Raw genomic sequence first — 24,782 nt, 5'->3', positions numbered from 1 at the left:
TATGCAATTTGTTCGTTATTTGTGCATTGGATGTTTGATGTTTTCTTGAAAGGGTTCCATGCTGTTTCTTTGTTTTGTGGCTGCCCGCAGGAGGGCAAATCTCAGAGTTGTATTCTGTATACATGTTTTGATAATAAGTATACTTTGAACCTTTGCATCTTTGGAGCTGTGCTTATCTACACAGTTTACGTGTAAAGTGAGTAGTGTAAAGTGTAAAGTGATAAGCACACAGCCTTGTGGTGCACGTTTGCTGATGGAGATGTGGAGGAGATGTTGTTGCCAATCCAAACTGACAGGAGTCTGCAACAGAGGAAATTGAGGATCCAATTGTGCAAGGAGATATTGAGGCCAAGGTTCATATAGGGCTTCTAGTTGGGGAAGACTGTATGTTTTTGTGGGGGCACACTTGTCTCTGACTGTTTTTATAAAGTCTGTGACAAGCATGGTGCATTCATTCAGATCCACTGATGAGTCCCCGAACACAACTCAGTCCACTGACTCAAAGCAATTCTGTAACTGTCCCCTTGCCTCCCACAGCCACCCCTTTGTTACCCTTATCTCTGGAGCCTTGCCCTTTTGCTTTCCCCTGGATGCCGGTAGGAGAAGGATAGCCAGGTGATCAGATTTCAGAAAATGCAGTCTGGGCATGGAACGGTAGGCATTCCTTAACATATTATAGCAGTTGTCTAGTGTGTTGGGACCTCTGGTGCTACTGGTTATATGCCGAAGGTGATTGTGCAGAGATTTCTTCAAACAAGCCTGGTTGAATTCCTTGACTATTATTTGCATCCATCATAGTGAAATGATTCTTGTTTGGTGACTAAAGCATGCAGTATCTCAGGTGCCTGATTATAGTTAGCCAATGGTGGTATGTAAACTGCGGTCTGGATCATGGAAGTTGATAGATTCTTGACTGGTCAGAGCATGAAGGGATACGGGGAGAAGGCAGGGAATTGAGCTGAGAGGAAAATTAGATCAGCCACAATGAAATGGTGAAGCAGACTCTATGGGTCAAATAGCCTAATTCTGCTCCAATACATTATGGTCTTATGGTCCTATAGACTCTCTTGGTAAGTAGAACAGTCAGCACTTGATCGTTAGGTGTTCCAGGGAACAAGAGTACGACAAAGCTGCCACGTCAGGGCACCACAGAGAGTTTTTCATGAAACACACACCTCCATCATTTGGAGAATTGCTGATCTGAGCTGTAGAGGTAGTCCACAATGGCCACCTCTAGCTCCATTTCCATGTCATTTCACTTCTGCTCCTCATTCTCACACCTACTTCTCTGTCCTCAGCCTCGCACACTTCCACATTGAGGACAGACACAAACTAGAAGAACAACACCTCATTTTCTGCATTGATAGCCAACAACTCCATGGTATGAACATTGACTTTTCTCGTTTCAGGAATCCCACACCCCGTGTTCATTTCCCACCTGAGTTCTCACTCCTTTTGTTCACTCTCTCTGCACCATCACTTCTGTTGTTGCCTAGTCTCATCACCTACCTACCTATCTGCCTGGGTCCATCTTTTCTTCTTCCTTGCTTCATCTTTCCTACCCCTCCCCTTTCCCACATGGTTCATAGAGTCATAACACACTACATCACTGAAAACAGGCCTTTTGGCTCATCTAGTCCATGTCAATCTATTATTCTGCTTAGTTCCATCGACTTGCATATGGAACATATCTCTCCATATCTCTACCATCCATGTACTTATTCAAGCTTTTCTTAAGTATTGAAATCAAACCCATATTCACCACTTTTGCAGCCAGCTCATCTCACACTCACACCACCCTCCGAGTGAAGAAGTTCTCCCTCATGTTCCCTTTAAATATTTCACTTTTCACCATAAGATCATGACCTCTTGCTCTATTCTCACCTGATTTCTGTTGAAAGGGCCTGTTGGCAATTACTCTATCTATACCCCTCATAATTTTGTACAGCTCTATCAAATCTCCCTTCATCTTTGTACACTCCAGGGAATAAAGTCCAAACCTATTCAATCATTCCTTATAGCTTCGGTCCTCAAGTCCTGTCAAGGCAGGAGGGGAAGATGGCAGCGCACCTGCGTGTGCAGCCCTCCGGTGAAAAATGATATTGTATCTGTTAAATAGGGGCCGTGGACAATTCTGATTTGATGGAGAATGGACGTGAAAGCACAGAGGAACATCTGGAGAAATTTCTGAAACGCCCGTCCGCTGCTGTCGTTACTGCGTGGTCAGGAATCTTTCGGAGGGTAGGCCTCAAAGTCCCCAACCTTGCCTGCTTTTGGCGATCAAGAAGGAGGTCGAATCGTTCGGACAGAGATGGCCTTCAGTACTCAGTGTCGGAGAGCTGATCAGAGCTCAAAGTTTTCGGATGACTCAGAGTCAGATTGTGGTCGGCGTGGCAGGGAGAGTTTTTCTTCCTTCTCCCGTCTGCGTGAGATGTGGGACATTTGAGAAACTTTGAACTTTACTGTGCTCACAGACTTCTTCATCAAGTTATGGTATTGTTGCACTGTTGTAACTATATGTTATAATTATGTGGTTTTGTCAGTTTTTTCAGTCTTGGTTTGTCCTGTGTTTTGTGATATCACGCTGGAGGAAATAATGTATCATTTCTTAATGCATGCATTACTAAATGACAATAAAAGAGGACTGCGTATCTTCATAATCATAATTGTATTCTTGTAAATTTTAGTTGTACTCTTTCAATCTTATTGATATCTTTCCTGCAGGCAGGTGACCAGAATTGCATGCAGTACTCCAAATTAGGTCTCACCAGCATCTTAAATAACTTCAACTTATCCCAACTCCTAAGCTCAATAATTTATGAAAGCCAATTATGAAGTTCATCTGCCTAATTTCTAACCCTCCCTCTCCTGCCTCCACTTATTACCTTCCAGCTTGTCTTACCCCTATATCTCATTTCTATATACTGCCTATCTTCTCACTGCACTCTCAGAGCTGATGCAGGGTCTGAACTCAAAATGTTGACCATTTCATTGCCTCCACAGATGCTTCTCTGAGCTCTTCCAGCAGTTTTCTAATTGGCCTGTTGAGTAATTGAAGTGAAGACTGACACAGAAAACTCAATACAAAAATTGAAACTACATGTCAGGCAGTAACGGTGAAGGGAGTAATATGGTCAATATTACAAATCAGTGCCCCTTCATCAAATGAGAAAATCAAACATACTTTAATTTGTAGAGTATGCATGGGACGATAGTTTTCAATTTCTTTTCCCTTCCTTTTTTACCTTCCAGTCTGTAGGAACCATTCTTGAATCTGTGGAAGATGACAGCAAGTAGATCCACTGTCTGTCCTGGCCCCTCATTCCAAAATCCTCTGTGCAGATCACCAGTTCTTGGAGATTTATTGCCTTCTAATCCATGTAATTTCTCCAGCCCTATTTTTAACTGATGTTACTTTCCTTCACTTCTCATTCCCTCTAGATCCATTTTACTCCACTATTTCTATGGAGTTTCTGTATTCTACCTATTTTTTCATGTAGTTGCCCAAACTACCATTGTCAACTCATGCCTCATATCTTTGTACATAAGACCCTGCTTTCAATCAATATAAAATATAATACAATAATGCCTCCTTTATCGTATTTGTAGCTGCAAATGTATTTATTTATTTATTGAACCTACAAGGGAGATGGAAGCGTTTACCTGAAAATAACTCTGTAAAAGTGCCCCATTAACTGCTCTAGCAATATGGGAGATTTTCTATCATGATGTGTATATCATCTCTTGAAACATGACTATTAAAATATGAGTCTTCATATTAATATTACTACTATAAAAAGTAAAAAAAAAAGATGAGCAAGAATGGTTACACAAATTTAGTTTGTTTAACTTATTCCTATCTGATAACTTTTTGAGAGAGAATGTGTGAATATTTTGGAGGTGTTTTCTTAGGAATGCAGTAAGGTTGCTTTCCAAGAAGAAGGCATGTACACTAGCAATGAATGCTGAATTAATGCCGATATGCATTTCCCAATCTATCAAATGTTAGTTCAGTCCTAAGCCATAATTCATTAAGCATACCATCGTAACATTCATCTTTGGTTTCCCTCTTCACTCTCCTCTCCTGTTACCCTATCTTCTGCTGCTGGCAAGCCTTTCTCACATATAGACATTCTTAAGAGGGAGCTGACACATGGCTCTTTAATGATGGAATATGCCACACCTAAGCTTCAATTTATCCTCCCTCTGCATCCACTAACTACCAGTCAAGAGTCAGAAATCACACAGGTATTTCTTCCTGCAGACTAGCCTTTGTAGATTTTTAGACACTGATACAACATAAGGTTCGTCGCGAAATGAGAAACACAGATATAGGTGATAGCTTAGATGTATGTCTGCTCTCAATGTAAGAAGGTAAGCCATTTATTAAATAAATATTCAGCACTTGTTTCTTAAAAAGTTGTGATCTCTTGGTGTACATGAGCTTTGGATTGATTGAGCTTAGAACTAACTAAGGCATGATGGAAGGAATAGACCTCCTATTCTGTAGTAAATGGCTATGATTTGATTCAGATTCTTTAAGTCTTCAATTATTATTTTATTTCTGATCCTAAAATATATGTGCAAATAACTTAAAAGAAAAACTGTTTTACTAATCTTGTGTCAGTTTTTACTTTTTACTACCCCACTAGAGCACATATCAAAGATTAATACAAATACAGGCCTAAGATTGAGCTTTATTGGAAGTACCAGTACTTAGAAGACAAAAGAAGCTGCAGATGCTGGTATCTGGAGCAAATTAAAAAGAAAGTTAGAAGAACTTAGCAGGCCAGCATCATCTGTGCCCGAAAGTATATGTCAATGCTTAAAGTCTGAAAGAGAAATGGAAAGATTGCCAGTGAATAGAAGTATATTAGGTGTAAATGGAAAATTCTGTATTTGTACTGTTGTATTTGGTGACATTGAACAGAGGTTCTTCACAAGTCGAGAATAAAGCAAGAAGAGGAAGGCAGAGAATTGGGTTGATAATAAATCAGCCATGATGGAATAGTGGACCAGACTCAGGGAGTTGGTCTGATTGGCCTAATTCTACTCCTTGGTCTTATGGTTTAAAACTTTGTGGTTACAGCCATTTTATTAAGTGTTACAAGAGTGAAGAGCAAACAAAGACAAAGAAAAAAGTCATAGTTGTCTCATAATCAGACTGGAGTTTAAAGCATTTGTAGTGTTAACAATTAACCTGTCAAATAGCCAGATTCATGTGCAGAAAAGCAAAAATGCTTTTACAAAAATACTGAATTAGCTCTACTACAATTACTAGAAAATTTACTGAACAATTACAAGTATAAAGATGATTACATAAAAATTATAAGTAAGCATAGGGAAGTTAAACTGCAAGGAAAATACTGGAAAAATAACAGTTCTACACACTAATCCAATAATGCTGTTGGTATGTAAGCCACCCAAGCAGATGTGAGGTGGAAAGGCAATTATTACCAGGAGTTAGCTATTTTGAAATAAAGTTATGCCAAGTATTTGAAAGGATATCTATTCATTGACCTTAAGGAATAAATCCCTCCCCCATGGAATCCATACAGATCTCATGTTTCTGGCTGTATCAGGCTGCCAGGAGAATTGAAACCATGGCAATATTGCATCCTCAGCATAGTCTATCAGTTGCTCTGCACTCACAGCTCTGTAGCAAAGAACTAAAACTTTAGCAACTCTCTTATCAGAATTACTTTCATTTGATCTAAAATATCTTTGTATAGATTTATTTCTTTGTTGGAGTGAAACTGCCTGGAGAAATAGCAAAGAGAGATTAAATTCAGATCAATTTCTTTGTTCCACTTCACAGAGTGGAACATATAATCTCAGCTGATACTGCAGTTAGATGTGTCTTGGAGCCTTTGGATTCATCTGCCTTGCCAGATGGATATGAATGACTCCATGCTGTCGTCGTGGCTATCCCTCGAGGTCGAGGATGATGGTCTTCATTCTGTTGATCTACTTATGGGCTCTCAAGTGGCTTATGAGTCCAATCTTGGCTTTGAAAGTTCTTCTGCATTCAGGACAGGTGTTTCCAGATGGCAGATCAGGCTTTGGTTGTTGCTGCCTCTCTTTCCATTTTCTTCTCTTTTCTTCTAATTCTGCACATCTGTTGGCTTCGAAAGTTGCTGTTCCTTCTCGGATGATGGCTTGCCAGAGTTACCTGTCCTTGGCATTGGTTTCCCAATTGTTGATGTCGATGTTACATTTCTTCATGTTGGCTTTTCAGACGTCTTTGAATCTCTTTGTTTGCCTTCTTTAAGCTGGGAGTAGAAGATTTGTTTCGGCAGATGTTCGTCTTTCATCCGAACAACATGACCGCTCCATCTTAGTTGGTTCTTGATGACGTAGGCTTCAATGCTTTTTGTTTTTGCTTCATTTAGCACACTGACGTTGGTTCTTCTATCTTCCCAGCTGATATTTAAGATGTTTCGAAGACAGCATTGATGGAACTTTTCAAGTGCCTTCAGATGTTGTCGGTATGTTGTCCAGGTTTCTGATGCATACAGGAGCATTGGGATTACCACTGCTTTGTACACTAACATTTTGTTGTCTGTTCGGATGTCACGATCATGAAAGACTCTTGTTCGGAGAAGTCCAAAAGCTGTTCCAGCGCATTTAAGACGATGTTGGATCTCGTCATTAAGGTCGACATTGGAGGAGAGGTGACTTCCAAGATACGGAAAGTGGTCCACGTTTTCCAGGGTTGTTTCCCCAAGTTGAAATGATGGTTCTATCCGAGTTGTCTCAATTGGTGACCGTTGATAGATGATCTGAGTCTTCTTGGAATTGATGGTATGTCCAAGTTTCGTGTATGCACGGTTGAAGGCAGTCAGAATCTGTTGTAGGTGGTTTTCTGAAAGAGCTGCAACACTGTTGTCATCTGCCTATTGGAACTGGATGAGGGAACTCGTGGATGTCTTTGTTTTGGATTTGAGACGGGCAAGATTGAAAAGTCTGCCATCTGTTCTGTAGACAATTTTGATTCCTGGGGGTAGGTCATCCTTGATAATGTGAATGATTGTCGCAATGAAGATGGTGAACAAAGTTGGGGCAATCACACATCCCTGTTTTACTCCTGATTTAACTTGAAAAGACTCACAGCTACTGTTAATGACCATGACTGTGGCAAGCATACCATCGTGGAGGAGTGTCAGGATTCAAATGTACTTTTCAGGGCATCCATAGGTGGATAGGACATCCCATAGGAGTTCCCTTGATACCTAGTCAAATGCTCTGGTGAGGTCAATGAATGCCATGTACAAAGGTTGAAGTTGTTCACGACATTTTTCTTGTAGTTGTCGCATTGTGAAGATCATGTCGATTGCTCCACGTGATGGTCTAAAACCGGCTTGTGTCTCTGGAAGGATCTTCTCAGCTAAGGGCTTGAGCCGGTTGTTCATGATGCGGGTGAGGATCTTTCCTGCTGTTGCTAACAGGGAAATTCCACGATAATTTCCACATTCAGATCGATCGCCTTTCCTTTTGTAGATGGTAACGATTGCTGAGTCTCTAAAGTCTGCTGGTACGTCTTTACTTATCCAGATCTTGATGAGAAGTTGATGCAGTTGATAATGAAGCGGGTTACCTCCAATTTTGTAGACCTCGACTGGTATTCCGTCGAGTCCAGCGGCCTTGTTGTTTTTCAAGGTTTTGATGGCTTCCTTGACTTCTTCAAGTGTTAGTATTTTGCTTAGGAAGTCATCAATGGGCTGTTTTGGAATGTTGTTAATCACATTCCTGTCAAATGAGACAGTTTGATTTAGAAGATCTTCAAAGTGCTCCCTCCATTTAGAATTGATGTCAGCATTGCTCTTCAGGATGATTGAACCATCTTTGCTTTTGAGAGGAGCTTGACCATGTGTGGATGGGCCAAAAATAGCCTTAGTTGCGTTGAAAAAGTCTCGAATATCGTTGGCGTCTGCTAGTTGTTGGATTTCCTGAGCTTTCTTCCTCCACCATTGGTTTTTCAGCTTTCGGGTGCTCTTCTGGACTGCAGCCTTGCATTCCTAATAGTGTTTCCTTTTGGTAGCCGATTGTCGGTCATTTTGTAAGGTAATGAAAGCTTTTCTCTTTTCGTCGATGAGCTGTTGGAGTAGTTTGTCGTTATCATCAAACCAATCCTGATGTTTTTTCATCTTGAACCCAATTGTTTCTTTGCAGGATGTGATGATAGCATTCTTCAATTGATTCCAGTGTTCTTCTACAGATGGTGGGATTTGTTGAGGCAGTTGTTCTTGAAGATTTTGTTGGAACTTCTGTACATGGCTAATGTCTAGAAGGATGTCAACATTAAATTTCTTAATAGTGTTCTGATGTTGGTGTTTCCTTTTGGGCCAAATCTTCATTCTCATGGCGGACAAGATGGTCTGTCCAGCACTCGTCAGCACCGGTAACAGCTCTTGTTATAAGTACATCTTGTTGGTCCCGAGATCGTACGATGACGTAGTTGATGAGGTGCCAGTGTTTGGAACGTGGATGATGCCAGGAGACTTTGTGCCTGTTTTTCTGGCGAAATAGGGTGTTTGTAATCACCAGGTTGTGTTCAGCACATTTGGTGAGGAGGAGTGTTCCACTGACGTTGACCTTGCCAACTCCTTCCTTTCTTATTATTCCAGTCCAGAGCCTATGATCTTTCCCAACTCTGGCATTGAAGTCTCCCAAGAAAATGATCGTGTCATTGTTGGGAACAGAGGAAAGGACATGGTCAAGTTGGGCGTAGAAGTTCATCTTTACGTCATCTTCAACGGCCAAAGTTGGAGTATAGGCACTGATGATGGTAGCGTGTTGGTTCTTGACAAGTTGGATTCGCAGAGTCATGAGACATTCGTTGATTCCCAGTAGTTGCTCTGTCAGCTTCTGAAGTAGGCTGCTTTGGATGGTAAAACCTACTCCATGGATCCTCGGTTGTTCAGGATCAAGTCCTTTCCAGAAAAAGGTGTATTGACCTTGCTCTTCTTTTAGTTGCCCTTCTCCAACTCTGCGGGTCTCACTCAGAGCAACAGTGTCAAAGTTGAATTTTTGGAGTTCCCGGTCAACAAAGGCAGTTCTCTCTGGTCGGTCTGAGTTTGGGTTATCCATCTGAGTATGTATATTCCAGGTTCCAAATTTCATAGTTTCACTTCTCGATATTTTTCGACCGCATGATGGTGATCCCTCTGGACATGGCTTTCCAGACAGGATGGGGTGAAGCAGACTATTTTTAGGGCACCTTTTCTAGCCCCTTCCCAGTTCGGGGTGAGCAGAGTGGATCCTGAATAGGGCTGCTCAGATGTGAATATTGCTGCCAAACAACTTTCCTGCATCTGTCCAAAAGTTGAGCGACTGAATCAAGTATTCACCGCTTTCGTGCCGATTCTTGACTAGGAGCTTCCAGCCATCACATTGCCTGCTCCCGTTGCTCTCCCCCGATCGCCGAAAGACTTGAAGAAGTGGCCCACAGAGCGAAGATGCCTGTGCGTGTATTTGTTTAACGTGTACTTGATGTTGCATTCTAAGAAGCACACAATACTTCACAAATCAACCAATTGATTCCAATGGCATGGAAACCACAGCGATTGGAGCTCCATGTTGTGCCCTTATAGAAAACCCGGAGAGTTTTTCATGCTTTTCTGGAGAATATCCTTCAAATAAAAATAATGAGAAATATCTGATACCTATCCATATATTTCAATCTGTGGCAACTTTCTTTGTAAGAATTACTTGATGACATTTCCCATTCAGTGACTTCTCAAGTCATTCATCGACTACAGAACAATGGGAGATGAATCAATTGCTTACTGTAATGATCAATAACTGTACTGATTTAAAATATGTTCCAAAATTCTCATTATAAGATTGTTGATCTTTCCATTTCAATTGTCCTACTCTCTGTTGCACTGAATGCAGGGAAATGTGCCTGGATGCTCACAGCACACATTACTCCAATAGAAGTGAAACATACAAGGAAACAGTTATTGTAACCATTGCTAATAACCTTGAGGTAGAAATCCCAGCACATTTGTAAAGATAGTAGAGATTGTCTGTTGCATGTTTCACAAGGCAGAATAGCCACCAACCTCATGGAGCTCTGCAATCAACTACATAGAGTCGATCTTTCTATCAGTTCTATTTACCATGAGCTCTGTGATGGTTAGCCAGATCAAAGCTAGTATAAAGGATGATGATCAATTACCAGACTTAATGCTGAGCAATTCTAGGGTTGAATAAAGAGGGGGGAAATGTGTTTATGTAGCCAGTTATTTAAAATTTTTAAGCTCAGTCTGAAAGGTTGGTAAAATGTGACTCAGTAGAGATTTTTGAAAATAAATTTGATATCTACATGAAGGTATTTGCAAAGCCAAAAGAAAAGAGTCAGAAATAGCTTGGTAACTCAACAAGATGGACATGATGTTCTGGAACATGCTAGCATTAGGAAAGAGAAGATGCTAGATGCCTTTGGGTTTATAAAGATGAATAATTCCCCAAGGCCTGATGTGATATATCTCCAGTTTCTATGGAAGGCAAAAAAAAAAAGGAGTTTGGTAGGTTCTGGAAGTGATTTCTGCATCTTCGTTAGCTGTGGGTGAGGTAAATGATGGCTGAAAAGAAAGTAGCTGTGTTTCTTTATTCAAGGACACAGGGATAAGCCAGACACATACAGGTTAGCAAGCCTTACATTCGTGATAGGGAAACTACTGATTAAGCTACGAAAGGAGAGGATTTATCTTCACTTGAAAAGACAAGAATTGATTAGGGATAGTCAGCATGGCTTTGTTCATGATATATCCTGTCTCACAAATTTGATCGAACTTTTTAGGGAGGTTACTAAACTTATTGATTAGAAGAGTAAAATAAATGTTGTCTACATAGATCTTAGTAAGGCCTTTGAGCTTATTGAAGATCAAATTTTAGTAAAGCCTTACTTTGCTCTACTTAAGGCATTTAGTAAGGACTCTTGACCTCATTATCTACCCCATTATGGCCCTGCACCTTATTGTTCACCCACACTGCACTTACTCTTGAAATGCAATATTTTATTTTGCACTCTATTATTGTTTTACCTTGTACTACTTCAATCCACTGTTGTAATGAAATGATCTGTATGTATGGTATACAAGACAGGTTTTTCACTGTACCTTGGTGTATGTGTCAATAATAAACGAATTTACCAATTTACAAGGTTCAGTGTAGTAAGTTGATCATGATAGTTTGAGCCCATGAGATCTTGTGCAGGCTAGATTGGAAATTGGCTTGATATTAGAAGACAGAGAGTGGAGGGTTGTTTTGCTGATTGAAAATCGGTGACCAGTTGTGGAGCACAGTAATTGCTACTGGGACCTCTTACTTTCGCTGCACTCTGCAGCATGTGAACTCCCTCTTAACAACAGACTTCAAAATTACATCAGTGATTTTCGGATTTCACGATCAACAGTAAAATCAGAAAAAATAGATTTCCAAAATTGTTTCAATACAGAACACGACCAAAACATATGTGTCAATGTAGCTATCTCAGTTTTGCATCTATCACACTGACTATTTACATTAGGGAATATTTTAGACAATCTCTCCTTTGTCAAATAACAACGAAGTACAATTTTAAATTGAATTAGAGAATGACTGGCACAAATAGAAGAAGAGTTAACCAGTTTCAAAATTTGCAACCAATCCTCTGTTATCAAGGTCATGTTAAGCTCCCTTTCCCAATCTTGCTTAATCTTAAGTAAAGGATAATTATCCTGTTCTAATAGTAAATTGTAAATTTTCTCAATAAAACCTTTCACTAAAGGGTTCATTTTTAAAATAATGTCTAACAGGTCAGAGCCTTGAATATATGGAAAATTACTTAAATATTCTTGTAAGAAATGTCTGACCTGAAGATATTGCAAATAATGTGAATATGAGAGAGAGTATTTAGTTACTAATTTCTCAAAGAACATGAATTAGCCTCCTTGAAACAAGTCCATAAAGGAAAAAATTCCTTTATTCCTCCAAAGAGAAAAGGTAGGATCACTAAGTGAAGGTTTAAATAAATAGTTTTGATAAATTAAACTAAAAAGGTTACATTTTTTAAGATTAAAAAACTTACGAAACTGGTACCAGATTCGTAATGATTGATTAATCATAGGATTTATATTTAGAATAGAAATTTTGGCTAATTGTACAGGTAAAGGAGCTCCTAATAACTAAGTTAAATGAAATTGTTTCACAATTTTCAATTCCAGGTCAACCCAAGATGGTCGTTCCTTTTTATCAGTCCAATATAACCAAGAACATGCATAATGTATATTAACTACCCAATAATACATTCTTAAATTAGGCAAAGTAAGACCTCCATCCTTTTTTAATTTTTGTAAATGACATTTTCCAATTCTTGGTCTTTTATTATTCCAAACAAAAGATGAAATAATAGAGTCTAAAGCTTTAAAAAATCAATTTACAACCTAATAAATTGACAGTTTTGTTTGGTACAATTCCTCAATATATTTACGGTATTTCTATATCAGACCAATACGTAATTGCATTTGTCACATCATTGGCTAGAAGGGCTATTTTATTAAAATGGAAAGCTGCCTCTGCTCCCACTTTGATACAATGGTTCTCTCAGGTGATGTTGTGTCTTAGTTTGGAAAAAATTAGAAGTCGAACTTTTGATCCTAGATTTGACTTCGAGAAAAGGTGGGGTTCTTTTGCCCATTATTATCATTTGATTTGAGTTAATAAAGATAGTCCTTTTCTGATGCTTGGGTATATGGATTTGGTTGGCGGATTGATGTCTTTTTTTTATGGAAGCTTGTATGGTGTGTAGCTCCGGGTTTGTGCTCCAAATGGGTTTTCCCCCCCGTTTTTTTGTTATTAGGGGTTTTTTCCTGTTTTACTTAGTAGGGGTTCTTTTTATTCTTACTTTCTTTTTTTTATAAAAAAAAGCCTTAACATTTTGGTTTTTTTTATTATTATTGATATACTGTTCAGCTTGGTTGATAGTTTAACTCTTATTCCACATGTGGATATGTTGTCTTGATTATTTTGATGTACTTTTCTCTGTTGTTGATTTTCAAAAATAATTAATAAAAAGATTTTTAAAAAAACAGTAAAATCAGAGCGGCTAAGCATGGTGCCTTTAAGTATCATCGCCATGGCTGAAAACGTGGGAGCAGAGGTGGAATCCAAGCCAGGCTGAAACACAGAGGAATAAGGCCTCCTCTACCCAGCATCTTGTTGGCGAATGTGCGGTCACTGGAAAATAAGATTGATGCTCTTAGGGCAAGGCTGCCTTATCTGAGGCAGATGAGGCAGATTTCAATTATTTGCTGTACTGAGACTTGGCTGTCAGTGGACATGCCAGATGCACAGTCAGACCAGAAGGTTTTATGATTTTCAGAATGGATTGAACCACAAACTCTGGTAAGGAAAAAGGTGGTGGTGTCTGCTTTTTGGTCAGTTCTCTTCAGTGTACTAATGTAGGGGTTATGTTCACCTCTTGTTCCTCTGACTTAGAACACAAAATGATCAAATGTAGATCATTCCATTTGCCTTGGGAGTTCTCATTCATGACCACAGTTAAGATTCGACTAGTGGCCCATTGCAAGAAAGCACTTGCGACACTGCATAATGTCATCTACAGACAAGAAACAGCCCATCGCAACGCATTTCATATTATAGTCGGTGACTTCAACCAGGCCTGTTTGAAGAAAACCCTGCCCATTTATCACCAGCATATAACCTGCAGCACCAGAGGTCCTAACACACTAGACAACTGCTACACTACGATAACGAATGTCTGTCATTCCTCTTCTAGACCACATTTTGGCAAATCAGACCATTTGGCTGTACTCTGACTACCTGCATACAGACAGAGTCTAAAGAGCAAGAGTCCAGAGATTAAGACAACTAAGAGGTGGTCGTGGGAGGCAGAGGAGTGATTACAGGATTACTTTTGGGTCAGTAGACCGGGCCATCTTCAAACACTCATCTGAGGATCTAAATGACTACAGCAGGGTTGTAAAAGACGTTATTAAAACAGCTGTAGATGACTGTGTCCTCACAAAATCATTCAGGGTCTTCCCCAATCAGAAGCCCTGGATGAGCCATGAAATCTGACATTTGCTGAGAGCCAAATCAGAGGCATTTAAGTCTGGAGATCAAGAAATTTATACGAGGTGAAAGTATGATCTCCAGAAAGCCATCTCACAGGCGAAGTGAAGATTCTGGACTAGACTGGAATCAGTGAAGGATGTTCAACAGCTGTGGCAGGGTTTGAATGTCATCACCTCCTACAAAGTTAAATTAAGTGACATGGGTTAAACAGCAGCACTTTCTTTCCAGAGGAGCTCAGTGCTTTCTATGCCCACTTTGGCTACCAGAACATGGAGGAACCATCATGCACCCCAACATCTCCAACTGATCCTTTGGTCTCAGTATCTGAAGGTGATGTGCAGGCTGCCTTCAAGAGGGTGAATCCAAGGAAAGCATCCGGACGGGTGGAGTACCTGGCCGAGCACTGAAGACCTGTGTTGACAAACTCGCTGGTGTGTTCACGGATATCTTCAACCTATCACTATGGCAATGTGTGGTACCCAGTTGCATCAAGTACGAGTGCCCAGGAAGAACATGGTAACCTGCCTCAATGACTGTCAGTGATGAAGTGTTTTGAAAGGCTTGTGTCGAAATGTATCAGCTCCCGTCTGAGTGGTGACTTGGATCCACTCCAATTTGCCTACCGGAGCAACAGGTCCACAGCAGATGCCATCTCATTGGCTCTTCACACAACCCTGGAACAACTTGACAGCAAAGATGCATACATCAGGATGCTCTTTATTAATTTAGTACCATCATCCCCTCAAAACTAATCAGTAAATGCCAAGACCTGGGCCAAAATACCCTCTTGAGCAATTAGATCCTAGATTTCCTCACTTGCAGACCCCAGTCAGTTTGGATTGGCAAAAGCTTCTCCTCCACAATCTCCATCAGTGTAGATGCATCACAGGGATGTGTGCTTAGCCCCCTGCTCTACTCACTTTATACCAATAACTGTGGCTAATTACAGCTCCAACACCATATTCAGGTTGCTGATAACACCACTGTTGTTTGTCGTATCGAAGGTGGTGATGAATCAGCATACAGGAGGGAGATTGAAAATTGGACTGAGTGGTGTCATAAGAACAACCTCTCACTCAGTGTCAGCAAGACCAACAAACTGATTATAGACTTCAGGAGAGGGTAGTCTGAGGTCAATGAGTCAGTCCTCATTGGAGGATCAAGATGGAGAGGGTCAGTAACTTTAAATTCCTGGGTATCACTATCTCAGGGGATCTCTCCTGGAATGAACATATAAATGTATTGCAAAGAAAGCGTGACAGTGGCTCTACTTCTTTAGGAGTCTGCAGAGTTTTGGTATGATGTCAAAAACCTTGACAAACTTCTATAGATATGCAGTGGAAAGTCTATTGACTGGTTGTATTACACTAACAGGAACACTAATGCCTTTGAATGGGAAACCCTATAAAAGTTGGTGAATTCGGCCTAGTACATCATGAATAAAGCCCTCCCAATCATTGAGTACATATACATAAAAGTCTGTCATTGGAAAGCAGCATTCATCACGTAAGTTCATCACCACCCAGGTGATGCTCTTTTCTCATTCCTACCATCAGGTAGAAGGTAGAAGTGCCGCAGGACTTGTACCACCAGGCTCAAGAGCAGGAACTACCCTTCAGCTGTCAGGCTTTTGAACAACAACGATAACTACACTCATCAATTGAGATGTTCCCACAACCTATGATCTCACTTTAAGAACACTTTATCTTGTCATTTCATTCTCTAGTTATTTATTGCTATTTATTTATATTTGCATTTTTAAAGTTTGTTGTCTTCTAAGCTAATGCTCTTTCATTGATCCTGTTTACAGTTATTACTCTATAGATTTGCTGAATATGCCCGCAGGAAAAAAGATTCTCAGGGTTGTATATGGTGGCATGTATGTTCTCTGATAATAAATTTTACTTTGAAATTTGGTGTTTGTTTTAAACATTAGTGAGTTCAATGAGAATGTAGAAGATATGATAAATGAGTTTGCTAATGGTATGGACTTAATTTTGTAAGAACTTCAGGAATTTGGAAATTTAGAAAGTAAAATGTCGAAGGTGAACCTGAGGGAACTGAATGGTGGGCTTAGAATGAAATAGATCAGATGATTGAGAGCTGTAGAGGAATTGAGATAATCAACATTATGGTCACTGTTAAAGTATTTAATTGAGATAAAGGAAGCAAACAAAATTTTAAACATAGGGAAGATCATGGATTCATCATGCACCCAGTCAATCCCACCCAAGCTCGAGTTTGTACTGCACATGTAAATGGGATAAATTCCATTCTTACTAGCCTTGTTTGCTTCCTTACAGGGACCGAAAGGAGACAAAGGAATGCAAGGGCGTCCTGGTTTAAAGGTAGAGTATCCATGTGAAGCGACTGTACCTCTTTTCAGCTGTTTGTCTTTTTAAATTTACTACATTGCTATCATTAAGTGATAACGTTTTACTCCTATCCACACTTTAAGGGTGAAATGGGAGAAACAGGGCTACCCGGACTTAATGGAGAACCAGGCTTGGAGGTACTTATAGAAAAGATGCTTTCTGACTCACGTTAGCAGCATAATTTCTATGTTTGATCATTTGATGCAGCAGTTTATTGAGAGAACTTCTGTACATTAAACTAGTATTTGGCCAAAGATAATTTCATAGTGAGATATCAGACTTCCCATTGAAGATTTAACATTAGATGTCCACCCAGCAGTCTTGCAGAAAAAAAGAGATGATGAAATAATCTAAGTCGAACCACCATTTCACAAGCCTGGAACACTTTACCATTTCATTGGATGGAATTACATTTTATTTATAGTTCTATGTGATTGACCCACTGTTTTATGCCAGTGTGCTGCACACATATACTTTCTCCCATCTCTTGACATTTACAAATCTCAAAGGATTTCAACAAACCTTTGTTTTCCTTTTCCCATCTTGAACATCATGTAGTGTCCCCTAAAACTTGCACCAAAACTATTCTCCATGGTAGCAAATTCCACGTTTTAGTCACTGTCTGGTAAAGAAATGCTTCTCACTTCGCTTGGATTCATGATTTTCAAGTTTGTTGGAGCACAATAGAGTGCGTAACTAAATGAAGCTATCACTCGGGTTGTTCCTAGAGCAAAGCTCTTTTGTAAAATGGTGAAATACCCAGCTTTCTTCAATGTGAATGGGAACAGCCGGCTATTTAAAATTCATTTGATGCAAAAATTCTTGGTTACATTCATAAGAGAAAAATCCAGACTGAATATCAGAAAATTTATACTTTCCAGGAGGCATTCAGTTGTGGCTCAACTAGTGTCAGAGCATAAACCTCCACTATGCTATAAAGCAATGATATTGATAACTTGGGACTCACATTACTAGCCCAACAATCAAGAGTCTTAGGCAAATTATCCGTGGATTTCAGATCCGTATCCTATCATGGCATACCATGAAAAATAGAATTAGAGTTCAGTAAATATTTATATAAAGCTTTCAAGTCATGTTAAAAATGCCATAAATTTATTAAAGTCTTAATGGAACAGACTTTCATACTTGCTTCATTCACATTGCAAAATAAAATTCTAGTGCTGCTATTTCAGTGAGAGAATTCTTCAGAACGTAAAGTTCACAACTTTGTCACAGTCACATTATAACTTTGGATGTACTGTTGCATACAGATCTTAAGAGTGGCTGGAAGGTGGATGTTCATATCCTCTTTGGCAATACTTTGATATTTCACCTGATCTCTTGTATTGTGCACTGTAATTTTAAATCTTATCTGCTTCACAGGGTCGACCAGGATTACCAGGTCCTATTGGCCCCAAAGGATTAAAAGGAGAAACAGTAAGTATGTCTTGAAAATCTTTATATCTCATAGTTTAAAGTTTGATTTCAACACATTTATGAAAATAGCTGAAATGAAATGAGTTTGTTCTTTATGTACTCATAAAGAAAAAATAAACACTATTTTTAAAATGTGTCAGTCCACAATCCGCAAGACAAAATCTGGCCACGGTACTTGCATCTAATTTTGCATCTGGACATTTAACATAACCTCATTAAAATACTTTCTACTTTATAATTATGATGACAAGAAGCTTGGCAGACTTTAACAGATTCAATGTATTATATGATAATACATTATATGATAAGATTCAACAGTATTATATGATAATGTAAAAAATAATTATCTGTATATTAAATAGCCACAACCGGTGACACTTAGATTATGATTGCCTAATGACTGCTTACTATTTTTTTCTCCTTTGTTATTTCCCAGGGATTGAGAGGAGAACCAGGCAAACCAGGAGAACAGGGCAGAAAGGGTGATAAGGTTTTATCTCATTTCATTTTATTGTTCTGTTCAGGAATATTTCAGGGGTAATTATAACTTTTATTAGCAATGGAATGCAGATCTGTACACCACTGTCTATTGTACATCATCTCAATTTTATTTTCTTTATCTTTTCATTGTGTTGCGTGATTATTTATTGTCTGATGCTAATCTCTCTGGAGAAAGTGGTGGCGACTGGCCTTCTCAAACCTCTGTAGGGAATTCTAGGATTAAAGAAATATATTTGAAGAGAAGAAAATTGAAACTGCATTGGGAAAGATAATGAGCTTGGGACTAATTGGACTAATTAGTCCCAAGCTCATTATCTTTCCCAATGCAGCTTCAGTTTTGATCAGAAGATACAACACTGCCACAAATTACCTCTGCTGTAACATTCCTCAGCTGAAAGAAAGTTACCTGAGCTATCAGATTTACAACTTCCATTAGTGTCTAGTGGTAATTTTCGTAGTAATCTAGTGGTTTTGAGATTTAAAAGAAATGGGAAATGCAAGAAGACTTGAGGTATCACTATACACCAATTGCTAAAAGTAATTCTTCAAGTGCAGCAAGCAGTTAGGAAATCAAATAACGGGTTGGCCTTCATGGCAGAAGGTTTTGAGTAGAGATACAAGAATATACAGACATTTAGTGGAACCCCATTTGTAGTTTTCTACGCAGTTTTCATTTGCTTAACTGAGGATAGATGTTCTGGCAATAAAGGGTATGCAATGTAAGTTTACTGGGCAGATTCTTGATGAGGAAGGGTTGGGCTAATAAGGCCTATATTCACTACTGTGTTGAAGTATGATAAAGCATCTCAGAACCAGGGGTCACAGCCTCATGATAAAAGTAGAACTACGAAATAAGAGTGTGGTGATCACGTTGTTGGTGTTATACTCTAGGCCTCTTAATTATCAGTGCCAATTATAGGAACAGAAATATAAACAGATCGAAGAAAGATGTAAAGTTATAGTACTGGGGTATTTTATCTTTCCCAGTATTGACTAGGCAATGACCTTAAAGGGGCAGAATTTGTTGAGCGTTGTTCAAGAAAGTTTTTGAGACAATTTCGTGAGTACTGTAGAAACAAGACAAAGGATATTGAAGGTTTAATCAGGAAACAAAAGGAAGCAGATGTCAAGTATAGGCAACTGGAGTCTCTTGAGAAATGTGGGGTGGTAACTTAAGAAAGGAATTAGGATAACAAAATAGGACCATGAAATATGCTTTGCAAATGAGATTAAGGAGAATCCCAAATTATATTATGTATATCAGAAACAAGGAAGTAATGAGGGAGAGTGGACCAATTTTGACACTAAATACTGACTAAAAGGGGGTGAATGCTTATATAATCAATTATTTTGTGCTTTATACTTGTAAGTCATTTAGATTACTGTACAGAGATCTGTTTTCACTTTGACACAAAAGATTCTTTTTCGGTTGATCAGTGTCAAAAAAGCCAAATCAAATCCACTGTGATTCAATGCTGTAAAACAATAAAACATGAAAACTTCCAAGGGAGGTGCACACTTTTTATAGGTACAGTAACTAGAGGCTAGTGAGTCCTTCATCATTAGAAATTACATTACAGGAGAAAATTTTAAGACATAGGAAATATGGCAGATAGGATATAAAACTAGCCCTGTATGCCTATCCTTTGCCAGGACTTGATACCATTAAGCTCATCTTTTTTATGCTATTTACAGTTTTGTAACCCTAATGATAGAATTTTGAGAAATATTGTGTAGCCTAATGTAGGTAACTATTTGCAGGGAGATTCTGGTGGTGGTGTTGGACGTCCTGGAGAAAAAGGAGACAAAGGTGACCCAGGGCTTCCAGGCACAGGATTGCATGGAAAACAGGTTTGTGTCATTGTGGGCAAAGGATACATAACCAGAAGTACTTAAAGCATGTACTTGCTGAGAAATGTGATGCTACCTTTCATAATTTTTTGATTAACTTGTTGACTACTGCTTACAACAGGGGCCAATTGGACCGCCTGGAGTAAGAGGATCACGAGGACCTAAGGTACTAAAATGAACTTCTCTATAAAGATCATGCAGTCAAACTATTGCACTTCCAATATTTACCTGACAAATAAGGAGAAGCCTCCTCCTCATTGATACCATCAGGAAAGAGATACAGGAGCTGAAGGCATAAATTCAACAATCCAGGTTCTTCCTCTCTGCATCCAATTTCTAAATGGACATTGAACCCATGAACACTACCTCACTACTTTTTTATAATTTCTGTTTTTGCACTGCTTATTTAAATTTGACAATTTAATATACATATATATGCTTACTGTAATTCATTTTTATGCATCTATCACATATTGTATTGTACTGCTGCTGCAAAGTTAACAAATTTCATAACATATGCGGATGATATTAAACCTGATTCTGATATCTCACTTGAGCTGGTGCACTGAGTCCCATTACTGCGGGGCATTGATGATTGAAAGCCAGGCACTCCCCTAAAGGAGGTTAGAAGATGTACACCAATGGGCAACTTTGAAGCTTGTTCAATTTAAGAGAAGTTCATAAATTGTCTAATGTGTGGAGCCTAAAGCCTAAGGACAAAATAGTAACTCTAAAAATTATCTCAGAATAATAAAGCTCTTCAGTGCTCATGGCAGAATCCTGGAAAAACACTGGACTTCTTCATCCCATTTCCTTCACCAATTATTTACCACTTGCCTGAAGTCATTGGATTGCTGGTAAAAATTTTACTCTCTGAAGAGGTAATTAAACAAAGTATGTACTGGCAAGTCAGGAAGATCAGCCTGCAGCTAAAAACATGTCTTATCTCTAAGAAATCCAAATTTCTAATAAAGAGTCATTGATGAATAAACTCTTCTTGGGCTTCCAGCCGGGTACAGGTATCGATTATATCTGATGTTTTGATGGCAAACTCTGCCATCTTCTTTAGGGATGATGCCTGGGCACGTCTAGTCTGGTGATATTTATACCAGTATAGTCTGTCCCTTCTGAATTGTTAGTCCTCATCAAATCAGGTTTCTTCTCTCCCTCCTTATTTGCCATCGAATTCCCAGTTCTTACTTAGAGCAAGACCTTCGTCTCTGTTGAAATTCTTTTCCTCTAATTCTATTTCAATGGCTTCCTTTACCAGGCGGTCTCAAAAGCCAATGGTGCAGCGCAGTAGTTTTGTGCATTCAGCATCAATCCAATGGTCATTGCAAATGCAATGTTCTGCTACCGCTGATTTTTCTGAGTAACCCAAAGGGATACACTTCCCCTTGATGCGGGTTTCCATCGTGCGTCCCATCAGGCCAATATACGCTGCTCCACAGTCACAGGGAATCATATAAACGCCAGCCGACCTGAGTCCCAGGTCACCTTTGACCCACATAAGCTAAGATTCCTTACGGGTTTATTGATGGTATTAATCTGGTATTTCTTCAGGATCCTAGCGATCCTTCCAGAAACCATGGAAGTAAAACTAGAGTAAAAGAATTTTAACAAAGACAAGGTCTTGCTCTAAGTAAGAACTAAAAAAGCAAGGAGGGAGAGCAGAAACCTCTTTGGATGAGGACTAACTAATCAGGAGGGATGGACTATGTGCGTATAAATACCACCAGACTAGAGATGCCTAGGCAAAGTCCCTGAAGAAGATGGCAGAGTTTGTCATCGAAATATTGGTTATAATCGATACTTGTACCTGGCTGGAAGCCTGAGAGAGCTTATTCATCATATGCACCGAGAAAGCACTGGATTCTTTTTCACAGATTAATTGCTCTGAAATATTAACCCTGTTGCTTCCTCTATAGACACTGCCTGTACTGCAGAGTATTTGCAACATTTTCTATTTTTAATTAAGATTTTTAGCATCAGAAGTACTTTGCTTCCTTGTATTCATTAGACTGATTTTGGTGGGCTGATAAACAGTTATCTTTATTGTTTGTCCATATGCGAAGAAGGGACAGACACAGAATGTAGGCATACGAAGATTGAAAGAGGTCTTGTTTGGTCTGTAGGCCTCTCACCCCACAGACCACATGCAGTCATTATGACTAGATTCTGTGCCATATTATAAAATATTATTTAGGCCATAGTTGGATTGCTGTAGTTGCCACACTATTAGAAAGGATGTGCTTGTATTGGAGGGGCAACCAGAGAGGATTTAGCAGAACATTGTATGGATGGAGCATTTTGGTTAAGAAAGATTGTATAGGATGTTTCTTTATCTAATGGAGCAGAGGAGGCTGAGGGGGACTCAAGAGAGGTATCCAAAATCACATGGAGCAAAATAGGAGGTTACGTTTCCCTGCAGTAGAGATTTCTAAAACTAGAGGATATCAAGACATGGATTGGACACAGCATCAAAGGTTACAGGAAGAAGGTTGGGAAATGGGTTGAAGAGGGAAAAAAAGGATCAGCCATGATTGAATGGTGGAGCAGAATCAATGGACCAATGGCCTGATTCTGCTCCTATATCTTAGGGTCTCATGATCTTAAGACAAGAGTTCTACAGGGGATCCAAGGAATAATTTTTTTTTTATCCAGAATCACCAAGGCATAGAAGGTTATGGATCAAGTGCTAGTAAGTCAGATTTGTATACAATATACCTGAAGGCTGCTATGGATATGGTGGGAAAATCATCTTTTTGTACCCTTTGTGTACTGTGATTTGGAGTGACAACATCAACAGAACAACAAGAAACGGAAGTCCAAGTAGACCCTTAATCCTACTCTCCCATTCCATTGTTGGTGGTTAACTTGCTGAGTATTTCCAACACTTTGTGTTTTATCTCCAGTCTATATTCCCTCTTACAAAATCAGAACAGATTTTATCCAATAAATTTAAGAAACTGACATTCACAAAGGTCACATAAGGTGCATTCTAATCAACTCTAAGCACATCTCTGTAGCCATGATAAAAATACTTGTATTATGTATGTCCCTTATTGGTGAATGTCCATAACATGAATTTGAGTGCTATGTAACATCATAATCAGAGTGTAAAAGCACAGACTATTCAGTTAGTCAGCATTAAACTGAATTAATCAGATTAAGATTAAATAAAAATAAATCAGTAAACAGTGTACTCTGCATCCAAAGTTCCATCCATTGAATTCATCGGAATGTATATATAGAAAGTGAGGTATTCTTATTTGGAGAAGTTTGACAGAGTAGCCGCTGAGAGGAATGTTTCTCATTATGGGGAATACCGAGAGCAAGGTGGAGGTGTGGTGGTTTCAGGTTGTTTGGACAGAGAAGAGGTGAAATTTCTTCTCTCAAAAGGTCATGAATTTGTAGAATTCTCTGCCTTTCAGAATTGTGGAGGCGACATGGGAGACTTGCTTAACTCTCAGTGGGTGAATTTGAATTTGGATAAGGAATAGTCATGTGCAAGTCAAGCTGCTCTCTGATTAGGCTGGGATATTAGCTCCATCTAGCTTCACTGCATGATATATACTTGTTGAGGAATAACCTGGATTTCTGTTGTTAGGGTGAGCGTGGATTTCCTGGTCTTCAAGGCCCACAAGGTGAGAAAGGACCATCAGGAAGTGGACGGCCTGGCTCCCCAGTAAGTATATCAATGTTACAGAACTTGCATCAAGTGATTTTTTTTGCAATGATTAATTTGACAGCACTCCCAGCCCTGAAATTACTGCCACCTTCAAAGACATGGGTAACAATTTAATTGGGATGACATCTCCTCCAAGTTATTCTCCAGGTCACACAGGATCTTGGAGCAAAACGCAATGTGCTGGATAAGCTGAGCAGGTCAAGTAGCATCTGTGGGTAAAAAGGAAATGTGGTCAAGAGCTTGCATCAGGACTGAAAACAGAGAGGGACTATGGCCAATATAAAGAGGAGATGGGGAGTGTTGGAACAGATCAACCAAGGAGGGTTGAAGGTTAATGGGTAGATGGGTACCATAGGGCATGTGTAGGGGCAGGGTTGAGAGACAGAGGCAGGTGAATGATAAGTGGAATCTAGTACCAGTGCTGGAATCTTGGCAATGGAAACCATTAGGGGAGAGGTGAAAGGCAAATGGAACCAAGACATGGTTGAGGAAGGCCAGGGTGAGTAAAATGTGTGGGTAGTAAGTGGATGGAACCAGGAAAGGGTGGGGGACAAAAAATGGGTGATGAGATTCTAAGGGCTGGGGATTGGAATGGGAAAGGGAACAAAAAAGGACCAGAGGTGGATCAGAAAGGGAGGGGGAACACAGGAGGTAAGGATTAACTAAAATTGGAAAATTCTATGCTCGTAACTGTGGGTTGTCGATTATCCAGGTGGAATATGAGATGCTGTTATTCCAGTTTGCATTGGGCCTCACCCTGACAGCGGAGAAGACAGAAGACAGACAGGTCATTGGGAAAGGAAGGAAATCAGCATGCAACTGGGAATGTCCACTTTCAGCCT

The 24,782-nt window shown here is 39.4% G+C and overlaps 1 protein-coding gene across 2 annotated transcripts in view; it reads left to right on the top strand.

The window, feature by feature from the left end:
* The window catches only part of col19a1 (collagen type XIX alpha 1 chain), a 374,732-nt gene that overhangs the window by 239,202 nt on the left and 110,748 nt on the right, over nt 1-24,782 (top strand). For both annotated transcript variants that reach the window (XM_072250470.1, XM_072250475.1), the window contains exons 26-32: nt 16,389-16,433; nt 16,544-16,597; nt 17,844-17,897; nt 18,334-18,387; nt 20,160-20,249; nt 20,371-20,415; nt 23,860-23,937. In XM_072250470.1, the coding sequence (XP_072106571.1) occupies nt 16,389-16,433; nt 16,544-16,597; nt 17,844-17,897; nt 18,334-18,387; nt 20,160-20,249; nt 20,371-20,415; nt 23,860-23,937 (420 nt within the window). The remainder of the gene's footprint in view (nt 1-16,388; nt 16,434-16,543; nt 16,598-17,843; nt 17,898-18,333; nt 18,388-20,159; nt 20,250-20,370; nt 20,416-23,859; nt 23,938-24,782) is intronic.

The sequence above is a fragment of the Mobula birostris genome, chromosome 2 (genome assembly GCF_030028105.1).
Source record: "Mobula birostris isolate sMobBir1 chromosome 2, sMobBir1.hap1, whole genome shotgun sequence".
Classification (NCBI taxonomy): domain Eukaryota; kingdom Metazoa; phylum Chordata; class Chondrichthyes; order Myliobatiformes; family Myliobatidae; genus Mobula; species Mobula birostris.
Note: the sequence above shows the minus strand (reverse complement) of the source record. Positions and strands in the feature narration are given on the sequence as shown.